The sequence below is a fragment of the Giraffa tippelskirchi genome, chromosome 7 (assembly GCF_054371585.1).
Source record: "Giraffa tippelskirchi isolate mGirTip1 chromosome 7, T2T-mGirTip1v1.2.pri, whole genome shotgun sequence".
Taxonomy (NCBI): Eukaryota; Metazoa; Chordata; class Mammalia; order Artiodactyla; family Giraffidae; genus Giraffa; species Giraffa tippelskirchi.
The window spans coordinates 23,363,634-23,383,658 of NC_137281.1; the positions used below are offsets into that span (position 1 = coordinate 23,363,634).

The following is a 20,025-nucleotide window of genomic DNA, read 5'->3' on the forward strand; positions in this document are numbered from 1 at the left end:
AGGAAGTAGGTCAGGTGGTCTGGTATTCCCATCTCTTTCAGAATTTTCCACAGTTTGTTGTGATCCATACAGTCAAAAGCTTTGGCATAGTCAATAAAGCAGAAGTAGATGTTTTTCTGGAATTCTCTTGCTTTTTCGATGATCCAGCAGATGTTGGCAATTTGATCTCTGGTTCCTCTGCCTTTTCTAAATCCAGCTTGAACATCTGGAATTTCATGGTTCATGTACTGTTGAAGCCTGCCTTGGAGAATTTTGAGCATTACGTTACTAGCATGTGAGATGAGTGCAGTTCTGTAGTAGTTTGAGCATTCTTTGGCATTGGCTTTCTTTGGGACTGGAAGAAAACTGACCTTTTCCAGTCCTGTGTCCACTGCTGAGTTTTCCAAATTTGCTGGCATACTGAGTGCAGCACTTTCACAGCATCATCTTTTAGGATTTGAAATAGCTCAACTGGAGTTCCATACCTCCACTAGCTTTGTTCATAGTGATGCTTTCTATGGCCCACTTGACTTCACATTCCAGGATGTCTGGCTCTATGTTGATGATCACACCATCGTGATTATCTGGGTCATGAAGATCTTTTTTGTATAGTTCTTCTGTGTATTCTTGCCACCTCTTCTTAATATCTTCCTCAGGGGCAGGGGATCTGGGTGTAGCAGACCTGGGTATGGCATAAGCCCTCTTGGAGGAGATCGCCTTTAACCTCACCATAGAGTTGCCAGAACTTACACAGGACTGGGGAAACAGACTGTTGGAGGGCACAAATAGAACCTTGTGCGTACCAGGACCCAGGAGAAAGGAGCAGTGACGCCACAAGAGACTGACCCAGACTTGTCTGTGAGTGTCCAGGAGTCTCCAGTGCAGCCATGGGTCAGCAGTGGCCTGCTGCAGGGTTGGGGGCACTGAGTGTAGCAGTGAGTGCATAGGTCCTTTTGAAGGAGGTCACTATTATCTTCATTACCTCCACGATAGTTTGGCCCCAGGTAAATAACAGGAAGGGAACACAGCCCAACCCATCAATAGAAAATTGGATTAAAGATTTACTGAGCACGGCCCCGCCCATCAGAACAAGACCCAGTTTCCCCCTCAGTCAGTCTCTCCCATCAGGAAGCTTCCATAAGCCTCTTAGCCTTCTCCATCAGAGGGCATACACACTGAAAATCACAATCACAGAAAACTAACCAATCTGATCACTTGGACCACAGCTTTGTCTAACTCAGTGGAACTATGAGCTGTGCTGTGTAGGGCCACCCAAGATGCATGGGTCAGGGTGGAGAGTTCTGACAAAATGTGGTCCACTGGAAAAGGGAATGGCAAACCACTTCAGTATTCTTGCCTTGAGAACCCCATGAACAGTATGAAAAGGTAAAAACATAGGACACTGAAAGATGAACTCCCCAAGTCTGTAGGTGCCCAATATGCTACTGGAGATCAATGGAGAAATCATTCCAGAAAGAACGAAGAGACGTAGCCAAAGCAAAAACAACACCCCGTTGTGGATGGGACTGGTGATGGAAGTAAAGTCTGATGCTGTAAAGAGCGTTATTGCATAGGAACCTGGAATGTTAGGTCTATGAATCAAGCCAAATTGGAAGTGGTCAAACAGGAGATGGCACGAGTGAACATTGACATTTTAGGAATCAGCGAACTAAAATGGACTGGAATGGGTGAATTTAACTCAGATGACCATTATATCTACTACTGTGGGCAAGAATCCCTTAGAAGAAATGGAGTAGCCATCATGGTCAACAAAAAGTCCAAAATGCAGTACTTGGATGCAATCTCAAAAACAACAGAATGATTTCTGTTCGTTTCCAAGGCAAACCATTCAATATCACATTAATTCAAGTCTATGCCCCAACCAGTAATGCTGAAGAAGCTGAAGTTGAACGGTTCTATGAAGACCTGCAAGATCTTCTAGAACTAACACCCAAAAAAGATGTCCTTTTCACTATAGGGGACTGGAATGCAGAAGAAGGAAGTCAAGAAATACCTGGAATAACAGGCAAATTTGGCCTTGGAGTACAGAATGAAGCAGGACAAAGGCTAATAGGTTTTGCCAAGAGAACGCACTGGTCATAGCAAACACCCTCTTCCAACAACACAAGAGAAGACTCTACACGTGGACATCACCAGATGGTCAATACCAAAATCAGATTGATTATATTCTTTGCAGCCAAAGATGGAGAAGCTCTATGCAGTCAGCAAAAACAAGACCAGGAGCAGACTGTTGCTCAGATCATGAACTCCTTATTGCCAAATTCAGACTTAAAGAAAGTAGGGAAAACCACCAGACCATTCAGGTATGACCTAAATGAAATCCCTTATGATTATACTGTGGAAGTGAGAAATAGATTCAAGGGATTAGATCTGATAGACAGAGTGCCTTCAGGCACTCTGAAGAACTATGGATGGAGGTTCGTGGCATTGTACAGGAGGAAGGTTCAAGACCATCCCCAAGAAAAAGAAGTGCAAAAAGGCAAAATGGTTGTCTGAGGAGGCCTTACAAATAGCTGTGAAAAGAAGAGAAGGTAAAGGCAAAGGAGCAAAGGAAAGATATACCCATTTGAATGCAGATTTCCAGAGAATAGCAAGGAGAGATAAGAAAGGCTTCCTCAGTCATCAATGCAAAGAAATAGAGGAAAACAGCATCGGATGCAGATAATATTTAACAACACCACAGAGCTAGTGAAAGTGAAAGTCGCTTAGTTGTATCCAACTCTTTGGGACCTACTTTCCCTTCTCCAGGGGGTCTTCCAGAGCTAGAATTTGGTACAAATTAACATGTGCTTTCTGATTTCTAATATTTCCCCTTCCACCAATTCAGAATAACTCAACTTTTTCCTTATTTTCCAAAGCAAAACATCACCTCATTCATTTTCTTTTAGACAAATTTTCAAAATGTAAGAGTGAGTTTTTGTTCTTATACCAGAGTTGATACTGAGTTTGTGGTATAATTTTTGAGAGACCATAGCTGTTCTTCCATTCCATTGCTGCTTTCTTCAGCAACAAAGTGTCACAACTTCTCGGACTTTTTCTTTAAACTGCTCTACTTTCATTCTTAACATTATGGGTTTCCCTGGTGGCTCAGCGGTAAAGCAGGACTGCAATGCAGGAGATCTTCTACAGTGCAAAGTATGTGGGTTCGATCTCTAGGTCAGGATGATCCCCTGGAGAAGGAAATGGCAATCCACCTTAGCATTCTTGCCTGGAGAATCCCATCAACAGAACAGCCTGGCGGACTACAGACCATGGGATTGCAAGAGTCAGACATGACTTAGCGACTAAACCACCACCACATTGGGGGGGGGGGGCTACTGAGCAGAAAACAATAAATCAGTGGTAGAATTGAGTGTAAGCTCCAGTATAAAGTTTGTAAGGTGTGTGTGTGTGTTCTGAACCAGAGACTGTGAAACACAAAAAGAAGTTATCAGATGAGTATTAATTGTTAATGCTGAGTAAGAATCCCAAACCCAAACGATAAGTTGAGTTACTAAGCAAGAGCTATTTGGGATAATTTAATGGGCAGGAATAGAAATATCTACCTATTTTCCCATTCAATTCAATAATCTTACTTTAATAGTTACAAAACTAAAATTTGAAATATATTTTTGCTAAGTGAATCCTTTCCCCTTTACTATCCAAGGTTTTTTGCTCAAAGCAAAATTTTGAGAGAAGAGGTCAGAAAAATGTCGTTGATATAGTCTCACTCATCATGTGGTTAAGGCAACAATAACTTCATTTCATGTACTTCAAAAACAGTTTTTGAGGCCTTGAATTATTTTATCAATGCGTGGTTTCTCTCTCATTTTTGTATTAAGTTCTAACTCCAAAAGTCCAGAGTAAGAAAAAGTATTTAAATATTTTATACTAAAGAACATGCCATAAAATTAACATTTTCTGAAACAATCCTGTGATCTCCTGGATGAAAACTTAAATGATAAATTTATTAATTCATCAGTGTTTTAATTTTATTTATGTTGCCTTCTTCCTTTTCTGCCCATTTTCTATTTTTAAAAAATAAATTTATTTTTGGCTGTGTTGGGTCTTTGTTATCGCATGGGCTTTTCTCGAGTTGCAGAGAGGAGGGCCTCTCTCTAGTTGTGGTGTGCAGGCTTCTCATTGCAGAGCACAGGCTCTAGGGTGCTCTGGCTTTAGTAGTTGCTGCACGTTGGCTCAGTAGTAGCAACTCACAAGTTCTAGAGCACATACTTGATAGTTGTGCATGGGCTTAGTTGCTTTGCAGCCTATGGGATCTTCCTGGATCAGCTATTGAACCCATTTCTCCTGCATTGACAGGCAGATTCTTTACCAGTGAACCACCAGGGAAGCCCTGCCTGTTTTAACCTTTATTTTGTCTGGCCAGGTGTATAGATATTTATCAAAACTTTAATTCTTATTCCTACCTTTTATCACTTCTGTTTCATTATCTTTTGGTTAGTTAATCTGTAGTTTTAAAATATATTAGGTAACAGGGAAATCCTGCATCCAGTATTATGGCTGTAAGGAATATGGGAGTCACAGAGATTGAATTTATTGTATTCTTTGAGATTGAATGTTGTATTTATTGGTTGGTCATCGCTTCTATGAAAAATTAGAAATGTTTAAAGGTTTGCAGGTTTCAAAAATGTGTCTGTGAGCTTGTTAAATACAATGATTTCCATATTTGAAATGATCCATGTAAAATTTCTTTAAAATACCATATCAAGCTAAATGTTTATTATGAAAATTTGATTTGATTATTTGCATAAACCAAGTCACTTAAATGGTCCTGTAGTTCATGGGTAGCATTTTTTTATGTTGTTGTTCAGTTGCTAAGTGATGTCCGACCCCATGGACTATAGCATGCTAGGCTTCCCTGTTCATCAGCATCTCCTGAAGTTTGTTCAAACTCATGTCCGTTGAGTTGGTGATGCCATCCAACCATCTCATCCTCTGTCGTCCCCTTCTCCTCCTGCTTTCAATCTTTGCAAGCATCGGGGTCTTTTCTAATGAGTCAGTTCTTCGATCAGGCGGCCAAAGTATTGGAGCTTCAGCATCAGCCCTTCCAAAGAATATTCAGGACTTTTCCTTTAGGATTGACTGGTTTGATCTCCTTGCCATTCAAGAGATTCTCAAGAGTCTTCTTCAACACCACATTTCAAAAACATCAATGCTTCAGTGCTCAGCTTTCTTTATGGTCCAACTCTCACATCCATACATGACCACTGGAAAAACCATAGCTTTGACTATACGGACCTTTGTTGGCAAAGTGATATCTCTGCTTTTAATATGCTGTCTAGGTTTGTCATAACTTTTTTTCCAAGGAACAGGGTCTTTTAATTTCAAATATTGTCTTTTAGTTCCAAAATATTGAACACAGTACCTGGGTTATTTTAAAAAGACATAATAGAAGAAACGTGCAATTGTGAGATATGCAGGCTAATGCAGCAGTGAATCAGGTTTTTCTCAAGTACAAAATGAGTAAAGCTGGTAGGGCAAATTTTCTGAGCCTCAAGTTTTCTACCTGCTTCTACTTTATTTATTTATATGAAAAGATATTTCTGAAACAAGATTCTGACAATTTGGTAAATACGTTAACCTGAAAACAGTTATCAAGTATTTCTAGGTAAACAATTTTAAATATCCTTTTGAATGTATAAATGGGTTAATAGGAAAATAAGAAAAATCATTTCCCAGGAGCCCCAAACAAAGATAAAGAAATTGAGTCAATGTGAGCTAACATCTAGCTGCCTGGAGGAGTTTGCCAATCTCTATACCCAAGGATCTCAGGTTTCAAGTCCAGGACTTCGAGTTACAATTCTGAAAGCACAGAATTGTAGGTAAGATTGCCATATATAAAACTGAAATCCTCCAAAGACTACATCTCAGGTGAAAGGGAAGATGTTAAAACGTCCTCTTTTGGGGACAATAAGAGCTCAAGAAAAGTTGTCTAACTAGCCCTGGGCTCTGGATTAAGAGGATGGGGAGAGAGAGAGAAACAAACAAAGAGAAAACAAATTATTTAGTTTCTCCTTAGTATCCACTGCCATGGGCCTGCCCTCATTCTGGTTTGGGATCAGATTTACCTTACTTGCATTGTTCAGGGATTCCCAGGCTAAGAAACTGACATAAAAAGTCAACCTAGGCTGGAAAGATCCATGTAAGCACCTATAACAATCAAAAGTAAAAGTTTTGAAGAGATATACCCTCATCCAAGGATTCCCACAGAGAGAATCCCACCAAAAATAAGTGCATAATCCAAAATTAGAAAATATACAAAGTAGTCCATCCTAGGAGAAGGCAGTGGCAACCCACTCCAGTACTCTTGCATGGAGAATCCCATGGATGGAGGAGCCTGGTAGGCTGCAGTCCATGGGGTCGTGGAGAGTTGGACACAACTGAGCGACTTCACTTTCGCTTTTCGCTTTCATGCATTGGAGAAGGAAATGGCAACCCACTCCAGTGTTCTTACCTGGAGAATCCCAGGGACGGGGGAGCCTGTTGGGCTGCTGTCTATGGGGTTGCACAGAGTCAGACATGACTGAAGCGACTTAGCAGCAGCAGCAGTCCATCCTAAGAATCAACAGACGCAACATAGCAATAGTAGATTCCCAAGAATTTCCAATAATAGCATTATCAGAGAATATAAAATAACTTTTAAATACTTAAAGACAAAGAATAGAAAACATGAGATAAGAACAGACAGTATCAAATACCCAGGCAGATTTAAAAAAAAAAAAAAAAAACTTCTTGAGATAAAAAAAATTGAATTTATATTTAAAAAAAATATGTTTATTGAAATCAGAAGATTTATGTTCAGATACAATGATTCTGAAACTTCCCAGGGGAGGGAAATTACTTCTGAGTTGAATAATGAGATTCCTTATAGACAGTTGTTTTTTTTTTTTTAATCCTACAGCATGCCATTTTGCCAGTGACTTCTGGATCTTACCATGTAACTCTTATAACCTCTGAGAGCTAGCTTACTGAGTTCTAGCAAATCCTAAGCCAGCATGCTATGTGTTAGTTACACTGAATAGCCTCTTCAAAATAAACCGCACAGTAGTGATGTTGATCCTGTTAGATTAAGACAGATTAAAAATCTAATACATAGTTTTGCTGTCAGGTCCTAAAGGTCAAAGGTCAATATAGTATATTGCAATAAGGCTATAGGTTACCCATGACCCAATATTTTACCATAATAAACCAAATAGGGTTGAAACACCCAGCAGTACCCCATAAATCTATTAGCAGTGAACTGTCAATGTCCTATATACCAGGGTAATTTGTTAATTCAGAGCTGGGTCTCTTTTTTCAGTAGACCTTGTAAACTCCTTTCTGAAATATCAATAAACCATCTGCTTTGACTTGTTAATCAAATGACTTTATTCAGTCCAAAGCAATTTTTTCCTAATAAAAACAGAGTATTTATCTCCATGGCTATAAAAGAGGATTGTTTTCAACTGTTCACTTATAGTTAAGAAGCACATTTAGTTTGGATTGATTTCCAATGCTTCGGTCATATCTTGTCACTTTCCATTTCTTACACACAGCATCTCAGTTTAGCCATTTGCAGAAGGAAAAACAGTCAAATTCTGAATTGTGGTACAGGGCTAATGCACAAAAACTGAGGAAGAAGTCTGAGAGAGAAAAGAATTCACCCAAAATAATTGTAGACCAACATTTTAATATCACCATTTCTTTCTGTTTGAAAGTTTCCTTATCATTCAAGATAGAATATTTACACTAGCCACTGTTTCTGCTTTAACTGAGGTTCCAGATGTTTGCCTTTTAGTCAGTGTTGCTCTGTTCTGAATCGAAGGGCAGATAATGTTTATCTATAACAGAAACTTTTCTATCCTCTCTTATGCTTTATTGTGCTAGTGTAAAATAAAGTCACTTGCAGTGAGATGGGATCATATCATGTGAACCTCTGCAAAGCTACTCCAGAAAATTGACCCCTTTTTCTCCCAACCCACCAAACTTAGATAAAATGAGTATTTCTGAGGTATCCGTGGGGATACTCTCTATGCTCTGTGAATGAGCATCTTGAGGAATCGTCATGCTTCTTGCACCCTCTGTCCTAGGAGCTTACTGCCAGCTGGCAAGTGGAGCACAGTCTGTGACCTCTGACCTTGAATCAGCTCCTCTTGGACTGTTAAAAATGATGTCTGGGGAGAGGTCTGGGCGTTTGAGTTATTACTGGATTCTGCCCTCTTAAAAAACAAAGAAACTTAAGAAACTCATAGGTGTTCTTAATGAGCAGAGGCCTCAAATGCAGCACAAATCATGGTGCATACTGAGAATTCTTTCTCAGGGGCACAACTTCCTTTCCCACTGCAAGTCCCTGAACAAAGGAAAAAATATGCAGCAAACAAAAAGTGTAATTAAAATGCCTCAAGTGTCTTACAGACTTGTTTTGATTTTCTTTACGCAGACATTCCTTGGTGAGCTACCATCTAGTTTTTTATGTTGAAGGTGGCATCATAGAGAAAAGGGAGGACACAGTCCTGTTTCTCTCTACCTCTTTTATCTCCTCATTTTCAGAGTGGAGAAAAGAAAACCTTCTAAGCCCTTAAATCAAGTCTTAGGCTCTTTTTTTGAGTGTAAGAAAGAAAATATGAGACGTATAAAATTTCATGGCCATAGCAATGGGTTTCTCACCTAGTAAGTTTTTCTCAACATTTTAATTTCACTGATTTTTAACAGTATCCCCTTGAGATTTTTCTCTTAATACTATTTCTCTACAAAGTATAAACCAAATACATTAAACTTAACTTTCGCAAAGTCATGAAATTTTTACCAAATTAGATATCAGCTGTTTTTTACTTAATGATTTCATTTATTGACTCTTAGCCTTCACTTCAGCATAAGGTCTTCCAACCCACTTCACATCATAACTAGGAAAGATTACTCTGCTAATGTTCTCTACACTGTAGTGTTCTCCGCAGTGTAGGTTATTTTCATGAGGACAACTAAAGACTGTTACTGGAAACCTTAGTAAATACAGTCCTTCAGGTATGGTTGAGTGATCAGGTTTTTGCATGAAAGGACCTGATAGATTCCCTGACTTTAATATTCAGAAGCATAAATTGGGCTGGAATGAGAATGGGAGTCCCAGAAGTACAAGAAAATTGAGCACATAAACTAAAACGTGTGTTAAGTTAAGCAACATGAAATTTTTTTAAAACCCACACTGTCATCATCAAACTCAGTGTTGTAGATGCCCAGGTGCTTCTTACTGAGGATTGATTTATGGATTGATTTATGGATTCAGGAGTAGTATTTGCGGGATAGAGGGCAAAGCATGATACGAATTATACGTAGAATTCAGAATCAAATAAACAGCCAATTCATCCTATTCATCCCAAAGCAAAATACGCTTGGCCTGAATAAGTTGGATTGACCAGCAGTATGGTTCCAAATTCCCTGAGTAGTTGACTTGTTCTCATTTAACCTTGTTGATTTGCTTTATTGGCTTCTCTTTTTCCCTAGTAACATATAGTTTGGATTTGGATTTTGTAAAAATTTTCATAGAAAGTTTTATTAAAGAGATCAGTTACAGAGCAGGGGGGAAAAACACATTGGTTTTAAGAGGCAGACTGTCAGTGACTCAAAGTCCCATGAGAATTGGCAGCACAATTGAAGGTCATCTCTCTTTTTTTTTTTTTTTTTGCTAGAAATGAAGATTCTGAGAGGATGAATAGAGTGCTGGGAAGTGTTGTGGCTAGACTGGGTTAAAAGATCAAAGACTGTGCAGAAACTTTATGAAAATGACTAATAGATAGAAACAGATATTAGGGAAATAGAAATTGATTAAAATGTTCCTACCTAGCAAAATATTAAGTATATGAAAAATCATGTGGCATATAACTGGAAGGAATATAGTTATGTGCTTCTATTTCTTTCAGCAGAACTTTACAAGAAAAATTGTGTTGCATTTTGAAGATGTTAATAAAAAAAATTAATGACACCATATTTTCAGACACTGAGGAGTTAAAAGAAACTTCATATCTCAGTCAGGATTAATAGAAGTTAATGTATAAGGCTTGGCTAAGCAAAAGCTAAATGAGAACTGGCTATAAACATTTAAAATTTCAAGGAGAAATATAAAGTGTCTAACATGCCACTGGGGGTTACATATGTAAGAGAATAAAATTGTTTATCATTTTTTCCTAAACACGAAATTTTAAGCTTACCATTAGGAAATTTTAATCAAGATTTATTAGGCTAAGTTTTCAATATGTTCTGTGATGTTTACCCTTATCATTTATCTTCATCTTATAATTCTTTGATCTAACAATTCACTAAATAAAAAGCCTGAATTAATATAGAAAAGATAAAATGGTTTCAGTTATTAGATAGTTTATTATAACACACCTTGATCTTATTAATGAGATGAGCTTGTCTTGATGTGTATCTTTTCATTTCATATTTTACATATAGATACAGATCTCCTAATCATATTTTAAAATAAAAGTTTACATTTAAGTAAAAGATCAGAAAGATAACATTTTTTTTTTTTTTTTTAATGTGCAAAGTTTTCCAGTATATATTTGCTTACCCCTTTAAGAAAGATTGTTTTGAAACTATGGAAGTTTGCTTAGTATTTGTCCTTCTTTTCTTCTAGTAACATTTTAAAGATGTGAACTATACTAAGAGCTTTTGTTTAGGAGACAAATACTTCCCTTAGCTCTTCTGTAAAGTAGTTACTTTATGACTGGATGATCAATTATCTTTATATAAATAAAAGTCTCTCCAGTTAGTCATTTTTAATACACATATAGATACTCAGTGAACTGGGATGTGGGCTAAAAATGTATTTCTGACTCAGAGAGAGATTTAGGAATTTGCATTTTAAACCAGCATCATAGATGATACTTATATAAATGATCTGCAGATCAGTTTGTGAAAATTTACTTTGACAGTTAAATGTGCTTTTTAAAAACAAGATATGGAGTTTGGCTTCTTGTAATGATGGCAGACCAAGTAATTTGGACCATTCCCCCTTCTAAGAATAATTAGAAAAGCTGGATGAAATAGAAAAAAAAAAAAAAGCTGTTTAAGGCCTTCTAATGCTAACTGTATATTGGAAACCTATGAGACCACCTCAGAGTTAATGCAAGAGAGATGAATCTGGCATTTAGAAGTGCTTTTCCCCAGGCATGTCTGCCATTTCCTGCAGATCCAAGTTATCTGTCACTTCTAATAAAGATGGCTAGAAGACTGAGAAGCTAAATAGAGATACTCAGAAGCATGAAACCTGAGGGAAAACCTGGAGTTCAAGCCTACAAAGAGGGGGAGTAATACTTGATTAAGTCCAAAAGGAAGGATGAACCTGAAACAGGCCAGCCTACCCAGGGATTGAAAACCAGCTTCACATTATTTCAAATTTTGTTCTGATTTAGATGACATAAAATTGCTAGTGTCTTTACCCACTCCGAGAAATAAAGTTGAGTCTTTCATAGTGGAAGATAAAATAATCCTAGTTTGCTAACTGTCTCTCTGCAGTTGTTTAGATACACTGACTGGTTCTCATTCAAAATAAAAAACAGGGACAGGAAAAGATGATAGAAAATCAAGAGAAACAACACCCAATAGAAAAAGACTTACACAGATGAGTCAGATAATAGTTTTTAGACAGAGATTTCATAATGAATATCCTTTTCTGTAGGCTGAATTTTTACTCTGCTGATAGTATCCATTGATGCACAGAAGTTTTTAATTTTCATAAAGTCCAGTTTGTTTATACTTTTATTTTCTATACCTTTAGTGTTACATCTAAGAAATCATGGCCAATTCCAGGATTGTGACTCTTTTGTCATATATTTTCTTCTGACATTTATAGTTTTAAATTTTATGTTTCAGTCTTTGATCCATTTTGAACTCAAAATTTTTGGATATAATATTAAATAAGGTCTAACTTCATTCTTTTGCGTGTGGATATCCAGTTTTCCCAGCATTGTTTGTTGAAAAGATTGTCCTTTCCCCTACTGAACAATCTTGGCACCCTTGTTGAGATCATTTGACCATTGTATTAGTGAGCTTGGGATCCCATGACAAAACATGATTCTGTGTTGGGTCTTTTCTATGCCTGCATCTTTTGCTGTGCCTATGCAATAACATTCTAAATTCTGTATATACAGTCAGTTTTGAATTCCCTAAATATGTGGTTTCCAAAGGGGATAAAATAAGGGGGGAGAAAAGAGTGTGTGAGTCCTTTAAATCCACTGGCAGTCACTTCAGGTGGAGGAAAAGGGGCTTACGGAAGTGACTGCCTAAATCTTCATCTGTCCTTCCACTATGAGGAGCACCAGGCAGCAATTGGAGCACATGTCCCCAGTATTTGGAGACAGGTTCCCTATTGCCCACTGTGACTCTCACAGGCTACATATGAGCTGCTATGTGGAACATAAGCAAGGCTGCTTGCCATGGGGCTAGGGAGTGTGGGATGGCTACTGCTACTGCTACTATAACAAAATTAACTGCTGTTTATTGTCCAAGCCTTCATCTGAATGTTACTAGCCTTCAAATAGACTCCATAGTTCCAAAATAGTTACATTAGACATATTCTGTCACTGCAATTGTTACCTAGGTGGGGAGAGAGATTCCTGGTATAGTATTTTCAACTCATTATCTTCCCAGAATCCTTTTGCCACAGAAGTCTTTTTTTTTTTTTTTTTTTAAGACCTTTTATTTTTTAGAACAGTCTTAGATTCATAGTAAAATTGAGAGGAAGGTACAGAGATCTCTCATATAACCTTTCTCCACATGCATAATTCTACCCCATTATCACTATCCTCCACCAGAATGGTACATTTGTTACATCTGATGAACCTACACTGACATAGCATTATCACAAAGCCCATAGTGTACACTAGGGTTCATTCTTGGTGTTGTCCATTTCATAGGTTTGGTCAAAAGTATAATAATAGGTATCTACCATTATATGTACAGAGTATTTTCACTGCCCTAAAAAGTCTCTGTGTTCCACCTGTTCATTCCTCTCCTCCCCCTTCTGGCAACCTCTAATCTTTTTGCTGGCTCCATCATTTTTGCCTGCTCTAGAACAGCATACAGTTGGAATCATATAGTATGTAGAAAGCCTTTTCAAATTGACTTCTTTCATTTAACGATTATCCATTTGAGATTCTCCATATCTTTTCATGGCTTAATAACTGATTTCTTTTTAAGCACTGAATAGTATTACATTGTGTGGATGTAGCAAAATTTATTTATCCATCACCTAATGAATGACTAGATAGAAGCAAAGTCCGATGCTGTCAAGAGCCGTATTGCATAGGAACCTGGAATATTAGGTCCATGAATCGAGGCAAATTCAGTTCAGTTCATTCTCTCAGTCGTTCAACTCTTTGCGACCCCATGAATTGCGGCACGCCAGGCCTCTCTGTCCATTACCAACTCCCGGATTTTACCCAAACCCATGTCCATCGAGTCAGTGATGCCATCCAACCATCTCATCCTCTGTCATCCCCTTCTCCTCCTGCCCCCAATCCTACCCAGCATTAGGGTCTTTTCCAATGAGTCAACTCTTCGCATGAGGTGGCCAAAGTATTGGAGTTTCAGCTTCAACGTCAGTCCTTCCAATGAACACCCAGGATTGATCTCCTTTAGGATGGATTGATTGGATCTCCTCGCAGTCCAAGGGACTCTCAAGAGACTATTGGAAGTGGTCAAACAGGAGATGGCAAGAGTGAACGTCAACATTCTAGGAATCAGCTAACTAAGATGGACTGGAATGGGTGAATTTAACTCAGATGACCATTATATCTACTACTGTCGGCAGGAATCCCTTAGAAGAAATGGAGTAGCCATCATGGTCAACATGTTTGACCACTTCCAATAGTCTCTTGAGAGTCCCTTGGACTGCAAGGAGATCCAATCAATCCATCCTAAAGGAGATCAATCCTGGGTGTTCATTGGAAGGACTGACGTTGAAGCTGAAACTCCAATACTTTGGCCACCAGATGTGAAGAGCTGACTCATTAGAAAAGACCCTGATGCTGGGAAAGGTTGAAGGCAGGAGGAGAAGGGGATGACAGAGGATGAGATGGTTGGATGGTATCACCGACTCAATGGACATGAGTTTGAATAAACTCCAGGAGCTGGCGATGAACAGGGAGCCCTGGCGTGCTGCAGTCCGTGGGGTTGCAAAGAGTCGGACACAACTGAGCGACTGAACTGACTGGGATAAATCCCACTTGATCAGAATGTATGATCCTTTTATTGTATTGTTGGATTTGGTTTGCTAATAATATATACATATATATATTTGACTGTTTTTTTGCATCTTTAGGGTTGTCACTCCTATTACTTCTAGTGTCTGCCCTCTGGTGGATGAGGCTATTCTTGAGGCTTGTGAAGGCTTACTGGTGGTATGGACTGATGTCTGTCCACTTTTAAATGGAACTGGTGTTGTCTGTCTGGTGGGCAGGCCTGTGTCAGTGGGTCTGTTTAGAAGTGTCTGTGAACTCAGTATGGGTTTAGCACCCTGCCTGCTGGTGAGCAGGTCTGTGTTCCTGTCTTGCTGGTTGTTTGGCCTGAGGCGTTTTAGCACTGGAGCCTGTAGTTTTTTAGGTGGGGCAAGGTCTTGCATCCCTTGATGCCAAAATGGTGACCTCTAGGAGAGCTCACGCTGAGCAGTATTCTCTGTGGCCTCTGCCTCCAGTGTTCTTGCCTGTACGGTGAGCCACAGCTGACCATCACCTCCCCAGGAGACTCTTCAAGATTAGTAGGTAGGTCTAGCCTTGGCTGCCATGGAGTTATTGCTTTGTATTGTGCTGGGTCCCAGTATATGTGTAGCCTTGTGTGCACCTTCCAAGAGTGGAGTCACTGTTTTCCCCAGCCCTGTGGAGCTTCTGCACTCAAGCCCCACTGGCCTTCACATCCAGTTGCTCATGGGTTCTTCCTCTCAGTGCCAGATCCTCTTGCTGGGGAGCCTGATGTAGGGCTCAGGACTGTCTCTTAGGTGGGAATACCTCTGTGATAGAATTATTTTCTAGTCTGTGTGTTGCCTACCAGTTGTTTATAGGATTTGATCATGTCTTGAAATAACCCTCTTGTGGCTTCTTTTTTGTCTTTGAATGTAAAATATGTTTTTTGGTGGGTTCCAGTCTCTTTTGCTGATGGTTTTTCAGTAGTAAGTTGTGATTTTGGTATTTTTGTGAGAGGAGGTGAGCTGGAGTCCTATTCTGCCAACTTTTCTAGAATCAAGAAGCTGTTTTTAGTTTGGATGTTTGCAGCCTCTTTCCTCAGAGTCTGCTAGCCGTGAACCTCTTGAAAAGGGGTGTGCAGGTACTGTGGTCCTTGTGTGTATCCAGGACAGCAGGGGCAGTGCTTGGCGTCTGCTCATGGGTCTCATAGTGGCTGCCTGTGTCTGCTCCTGGAGCCCACAGTGGTGGCAGCAACTTGGGCCTGCTCCCAGTGCTCCTGTAGGTAGTGTCCTGTTGACTGGGAGTGCTCACAGGGAAAGAACCTCTTATGGTAGTTGCCCCTCTCCTCATGCACCCCACAATAATGGTGCCTTGCCTCTCTTGGTGGCCCAGGCTCCTTCTGAGTACACCCTCAGTTGCCACATTCCAGTGTCTTCGGGTTTCCTCAGTGCAGCCAACTCTGGTTCTCTCCGTGCACTGGGAGAGGACCCAGCCTCCAACCCCCATCCCCACTAACAGATGAGTCTGTCAGGCTGGGGAGTCCAGGGCAGTGGTGCTGACCTTCTGTGAAGGTTACTCCCCATTTTACCTTCTGCAGACAGTTGTTGCACTCTCCTGGGCTCCAAAGTTCCCCCTTCATCCAGGCTGATCTCCCCACATACGAGGAGACTTCCCTGGGTGCTGGAACTATCCCCCTTCACAGCTTCCTCCCTGGCAGGCAGGCTCTGTCCCAATTCCTTCTTTTTTTTCTTTTTCCCCTTGTTGTACCTGATTATATGGAGGTTTTCTTGCCCTTTTGGAAGTCTGAGGTCTTCCTTCAGTGTTCAGTAGATGTTCTGTGTGAATAGTTGCACTTGTAGATGTATTTTTAATATTTTTGTGGGAAAAGATGAGCACCGTGTCCTACTCCTTCCCCATCTTGATCCTCTCCCACCCCCAGAATTCTTTTTGAGACATGTTCTTCTCTCCATATTTGAATTATAGGTACTCGGTGTGCATCGTGCTTTTGTGGGACTGTGCCGTTTATATTTCTAAAAGTCACCTTTTTCTTCCCCAGTAAAGATGACCTGCAAGATAACCACCTCAGTTCTTCCAGGGGTCTTAACCATAAGATCTAATAGCCATACCCTTGATTTATTCTTTACTTGGTACCCTGGATTTGGTCTTTTCCCTGAAGCTGTTTCTTAATGGCTTCAGCGTTTATTTGATAAGAAGTTTTATTTTCTAACCTTGAAATGTCTGCTCAATTTGTAGTCTGTTTAATTCTACCTCTAAAGAGACCACTTACTTTTTTTCATCAAGTTACCACTTTCTTATCTGACCAGATACAATTAGAAATAAGACATTTCGTGCATTTAATATTTTCCCTCAAATTCTGCTCCCCCAGTCTTTTATTAGCTACCCTATGTTTATTACATAATTTTCTGCCGGGTAATATTATGCAACATTTTTACGAAATATTTTGCCATTACATGAGTCATAATTTTCCCAGTCTTCACTAAAGATTTCCTTGCTATTTTTACAGCTTCTTATTATAGTTTCCCCACTACTTGCTTTCTGGTTCCAAATCTACTATTTTATATTTTATTAATAGATTTTTACTTCTGGAGCACCCCACTTGTGTCTTACCATCTGTATCTGTTCACTTTTGCCACAATAATGCCCCTGATTCAGTGGCTTGAAACAAAAGTATTTCTTCTCATACATCTTGGGATGAGTTGATAGGCATAGCTTGACTGCAAACTGGAATTTGAGTCCAGATTAGGTCTTCTTCCTTGGACCAGCAGTACAATCAGGGCATATTTTTCTTTTCTTCTTTTTATTTTTTAAAATATGTATTTATTTGGCTGTACCAGGTCTTAGTTGTGGCAGTCAGGATCTTCATTCTTCCTTGTGGCGTGCAGGATCTTTAGTTGTGACATGAAAGTGAAAGTGTTAGTCGTGCAGCCGTGTACAACTCTTTGCGATTCCATGGACTGTAGCCTACCAGACTCCTCTGTCCATGGAATTCTCCAGGTAATAATACTGGAGCAGATTGCCATTCCTTTCTGGGTCAGAAAGATCCCCTGGATCGAACCCAGGTCTCCCACACTGCAGATGGTTTCTTTACCATCTGAGAGTTTCGGCATAAGAACTCTTAGTTGTGGCATGTGGGATCTAGTTTCCTGACCAAGGATTGCAGCCAGGTCCCCTGCACTGGAAACAAGGAGTGGTAGCCACTGGATATGACAATGGTAAAAGCATAGGCAAATTCAACTGGACAAGCACATTTCAAGTCTCTGTATGCAGTATAGCTACGAACATCTCAAGGCCAAAATAAATGTTATGACTGAACCCAAAGGTAAAGCTCAGGGAGGTATTCTGCCTCTAGTGGAATGAAAAGCAGTCCCATAGCAAAGGATGTAGATACTAGAAGGGGTGAAGAACTAGGGTCAATAGTACAGTGTCCCAAAAAATTTAAACAGTAACCAAAAGAAATATGTGAATGCTGTATTAAGATCATATGAAGTCATTTAAAATATCATTAGTTGTAAACAGTGACATTTCTTGACAAAATACTTAATTTACCTGAAAGCTAAAATAATTCTAAGTAAGTATGTCCCTAATAACATAGACTCAAACTGCAGAAAACAAAAATGTATAAGACAAAAAGGAGAAATATGGAAACTCATGATCACAGTGAGTGATTTTAACACACCATTCTCAATGACTTTTAGAATAAACAGACAAAAATTAATAGTTATAATATTTCATTATATGGATTTATTATCATTTATGTAACTAATCCACAATTATTGGGCACTTAAATATTCAATAGTATAAACACAGTGCTAAGAAATATCCTTATGAAAGTACATTTCACACATGTATAAAAATCATTTATTCAAATACTTTTGTGCCAGTATAATGCAAATAGTTTGTGACAGTTGGTAACTAAATTTTCATCTTAGGTGCTCACCTAGGCATCATGTAGGTTATTTAGGTTGAAAGAAATGTAGTAATATATTTTACCTTACTAAGTATATCATCCCTAACCCAGTGTCTGATGTACAGGAGACATAAAAAGTACTTGTTGAATGAATGAATAAATTTAATTCTTGGTGCTAACTTGAATTCCTAGAGTATGTGGACCAGTCACATTCAAAAGAAAGATACCTTGGGAGCATATCCGGTATGAGAAGCCAAACTTGGTATGTGTAACCCAAAATCTCTTACTTTCAAATTAAGAAACGAACTAGTTATTGAGATCTTTGCTCACCTAGCCATGACACTTTAAACATGGCCATTTCAGCATATATGTTTTAAGCTACCATTTGTTGAATGTTTTATATCCATTATCTTATTTAATCTTCCCAACCATCCTATATAGTGAATACTATTGTTATCTTCAAATTAAGAAACGAACTAGTTATTGAGATCTTTGCTCACCTAGCCATGACACTTTAAACATGGCCATTTCAGCATATATGATTTAAGCTACCATTTGTTGAATGTTTTGTATCCATTATCTTATTTAATCTTCCCAACCATCCTATATAGTGAATACTATTGTTATCTTCATTGGAAAGGCACAGTTCAGAGAGGCGAGGTGAGGTGACATGCTTAACGTCACAGAACCAGCAAAATTCAGAATGAGGGATTCATCTCTGGTTTGTCTGGCAGGAGAAAAAAAAAGCACTCTTGTTTTTAACCACTGTGAAAAGAGAAAAGTCGCTCAGCCATGTCCGACTCTTTGCATCCCCATGGACTATACAATCCATAGAATTCTCCAGGCCAGGATACTGAAGCCTCCATGCCAGAATACTGAATATAGAATATTCCAGGCCAAAATACTAAATACTGAAGCCGTTCCCTTCTCCAGGGTATCTTCCCAACCCAAGTATTGAACCCAGGTCTCCCACATTGCAGGCAGATTCTTTACCAGCTGAGCCACAAGGGAAGCACTTTAACCACTGTACCCCCTAAGTAGTTTGGCTTTGTGATGCATTGAAGTGTGATTTTTGATGTTGAAATTAAAAAGTAACATCCTTACAATACCAGTGCATGATGATGGAGAAATACTTGAAAATTTAGATAAGTAAAAAGAATACAAGTTATGCCTAAACTAATTGTAGTATCCTTTGGGAGAGCAGTGAAGTGAAGTGAATTCTCCAGGCCAGAATACTGGAGTGGGTAGCCTTTCCCTTCTTCAGCGGATCTTCCCAACTTAGGGATCAAGCCCAGGTCTCCCACATTGCAGGTGGATTCTTTACCAGCTGAGCCACAATGGAAGCCCAGGAATACTGGAGTGGATATAGCTTGTCCCTTCTCCAGGGGATCTTCCCGACCCAGAAATTGAACCGGGGTCTCCTGCATTGCAGGCAGTTACTTTACGAACTGAGCTATCAGGGAAGCCTAATACTTGGGAGAGCAATACTGTTTTTCAATGTAACGGAAGTATTTCACACTCTGACATCACATTTCCCATCATTCATTTTTGCTCACTATTCTATAATCTTAAAATTTGGGTACTTGACACGCACAGAAGCAGCAAGACAGCATGTATATTTTAACTGACCATTGGCTATTTTTCCCCAAGCATTCATTCATTGATAATTCAATCATAGATTTTTATTAAACTCCTGTTTTGTTCCATGCATTCTGCCACCCTTTAAGAATACATCAGCAATCAAAAATAGACATGGTGCCTGCTCTCATGGAACTCTCAGTGGATATGAAGAGTGTGATGAATGAATAAAAAAATGACATAAATAAATGTAAACCTGTCGCTATAGTAAACACTATGCAAGAAAAGGATGTGAGTTTGTAAGAGGAGAATATGACCTAGTCAGGAAAGGCTTTCTTGATGATAGGATAATAAATAAGCTGA

General features: G+C 39.2%; 1 protein-coding gene across 17 annotated transcripts in view; it reads left to right on the plus strand.

Moving 5' to 3' along the window:
- Window positions 1-20,025, plus strand: part of LOC145514579 (uncharacterized) — a 168,832-nt gene that overhangs the window by 39,561 nt on the left and 109,246 nt on the right. Inside the window, exon 4 of one of the 17 annotated variants that reach the window (XM_081512671.1) lies at window positions 18,277-18,346. The exons of the other annotated variants lie outside the window; for them this stretch is intronic. Coding sequence (XP_081368797.1) covers window positions 18,277-18,346 — 70 coding nt within the window. The remainder of the gene's footprint in view (window positions 1-18,276; window positions 18,347-20,025) is intronic. 17 annotated transcript variants of the gene reach the window in all.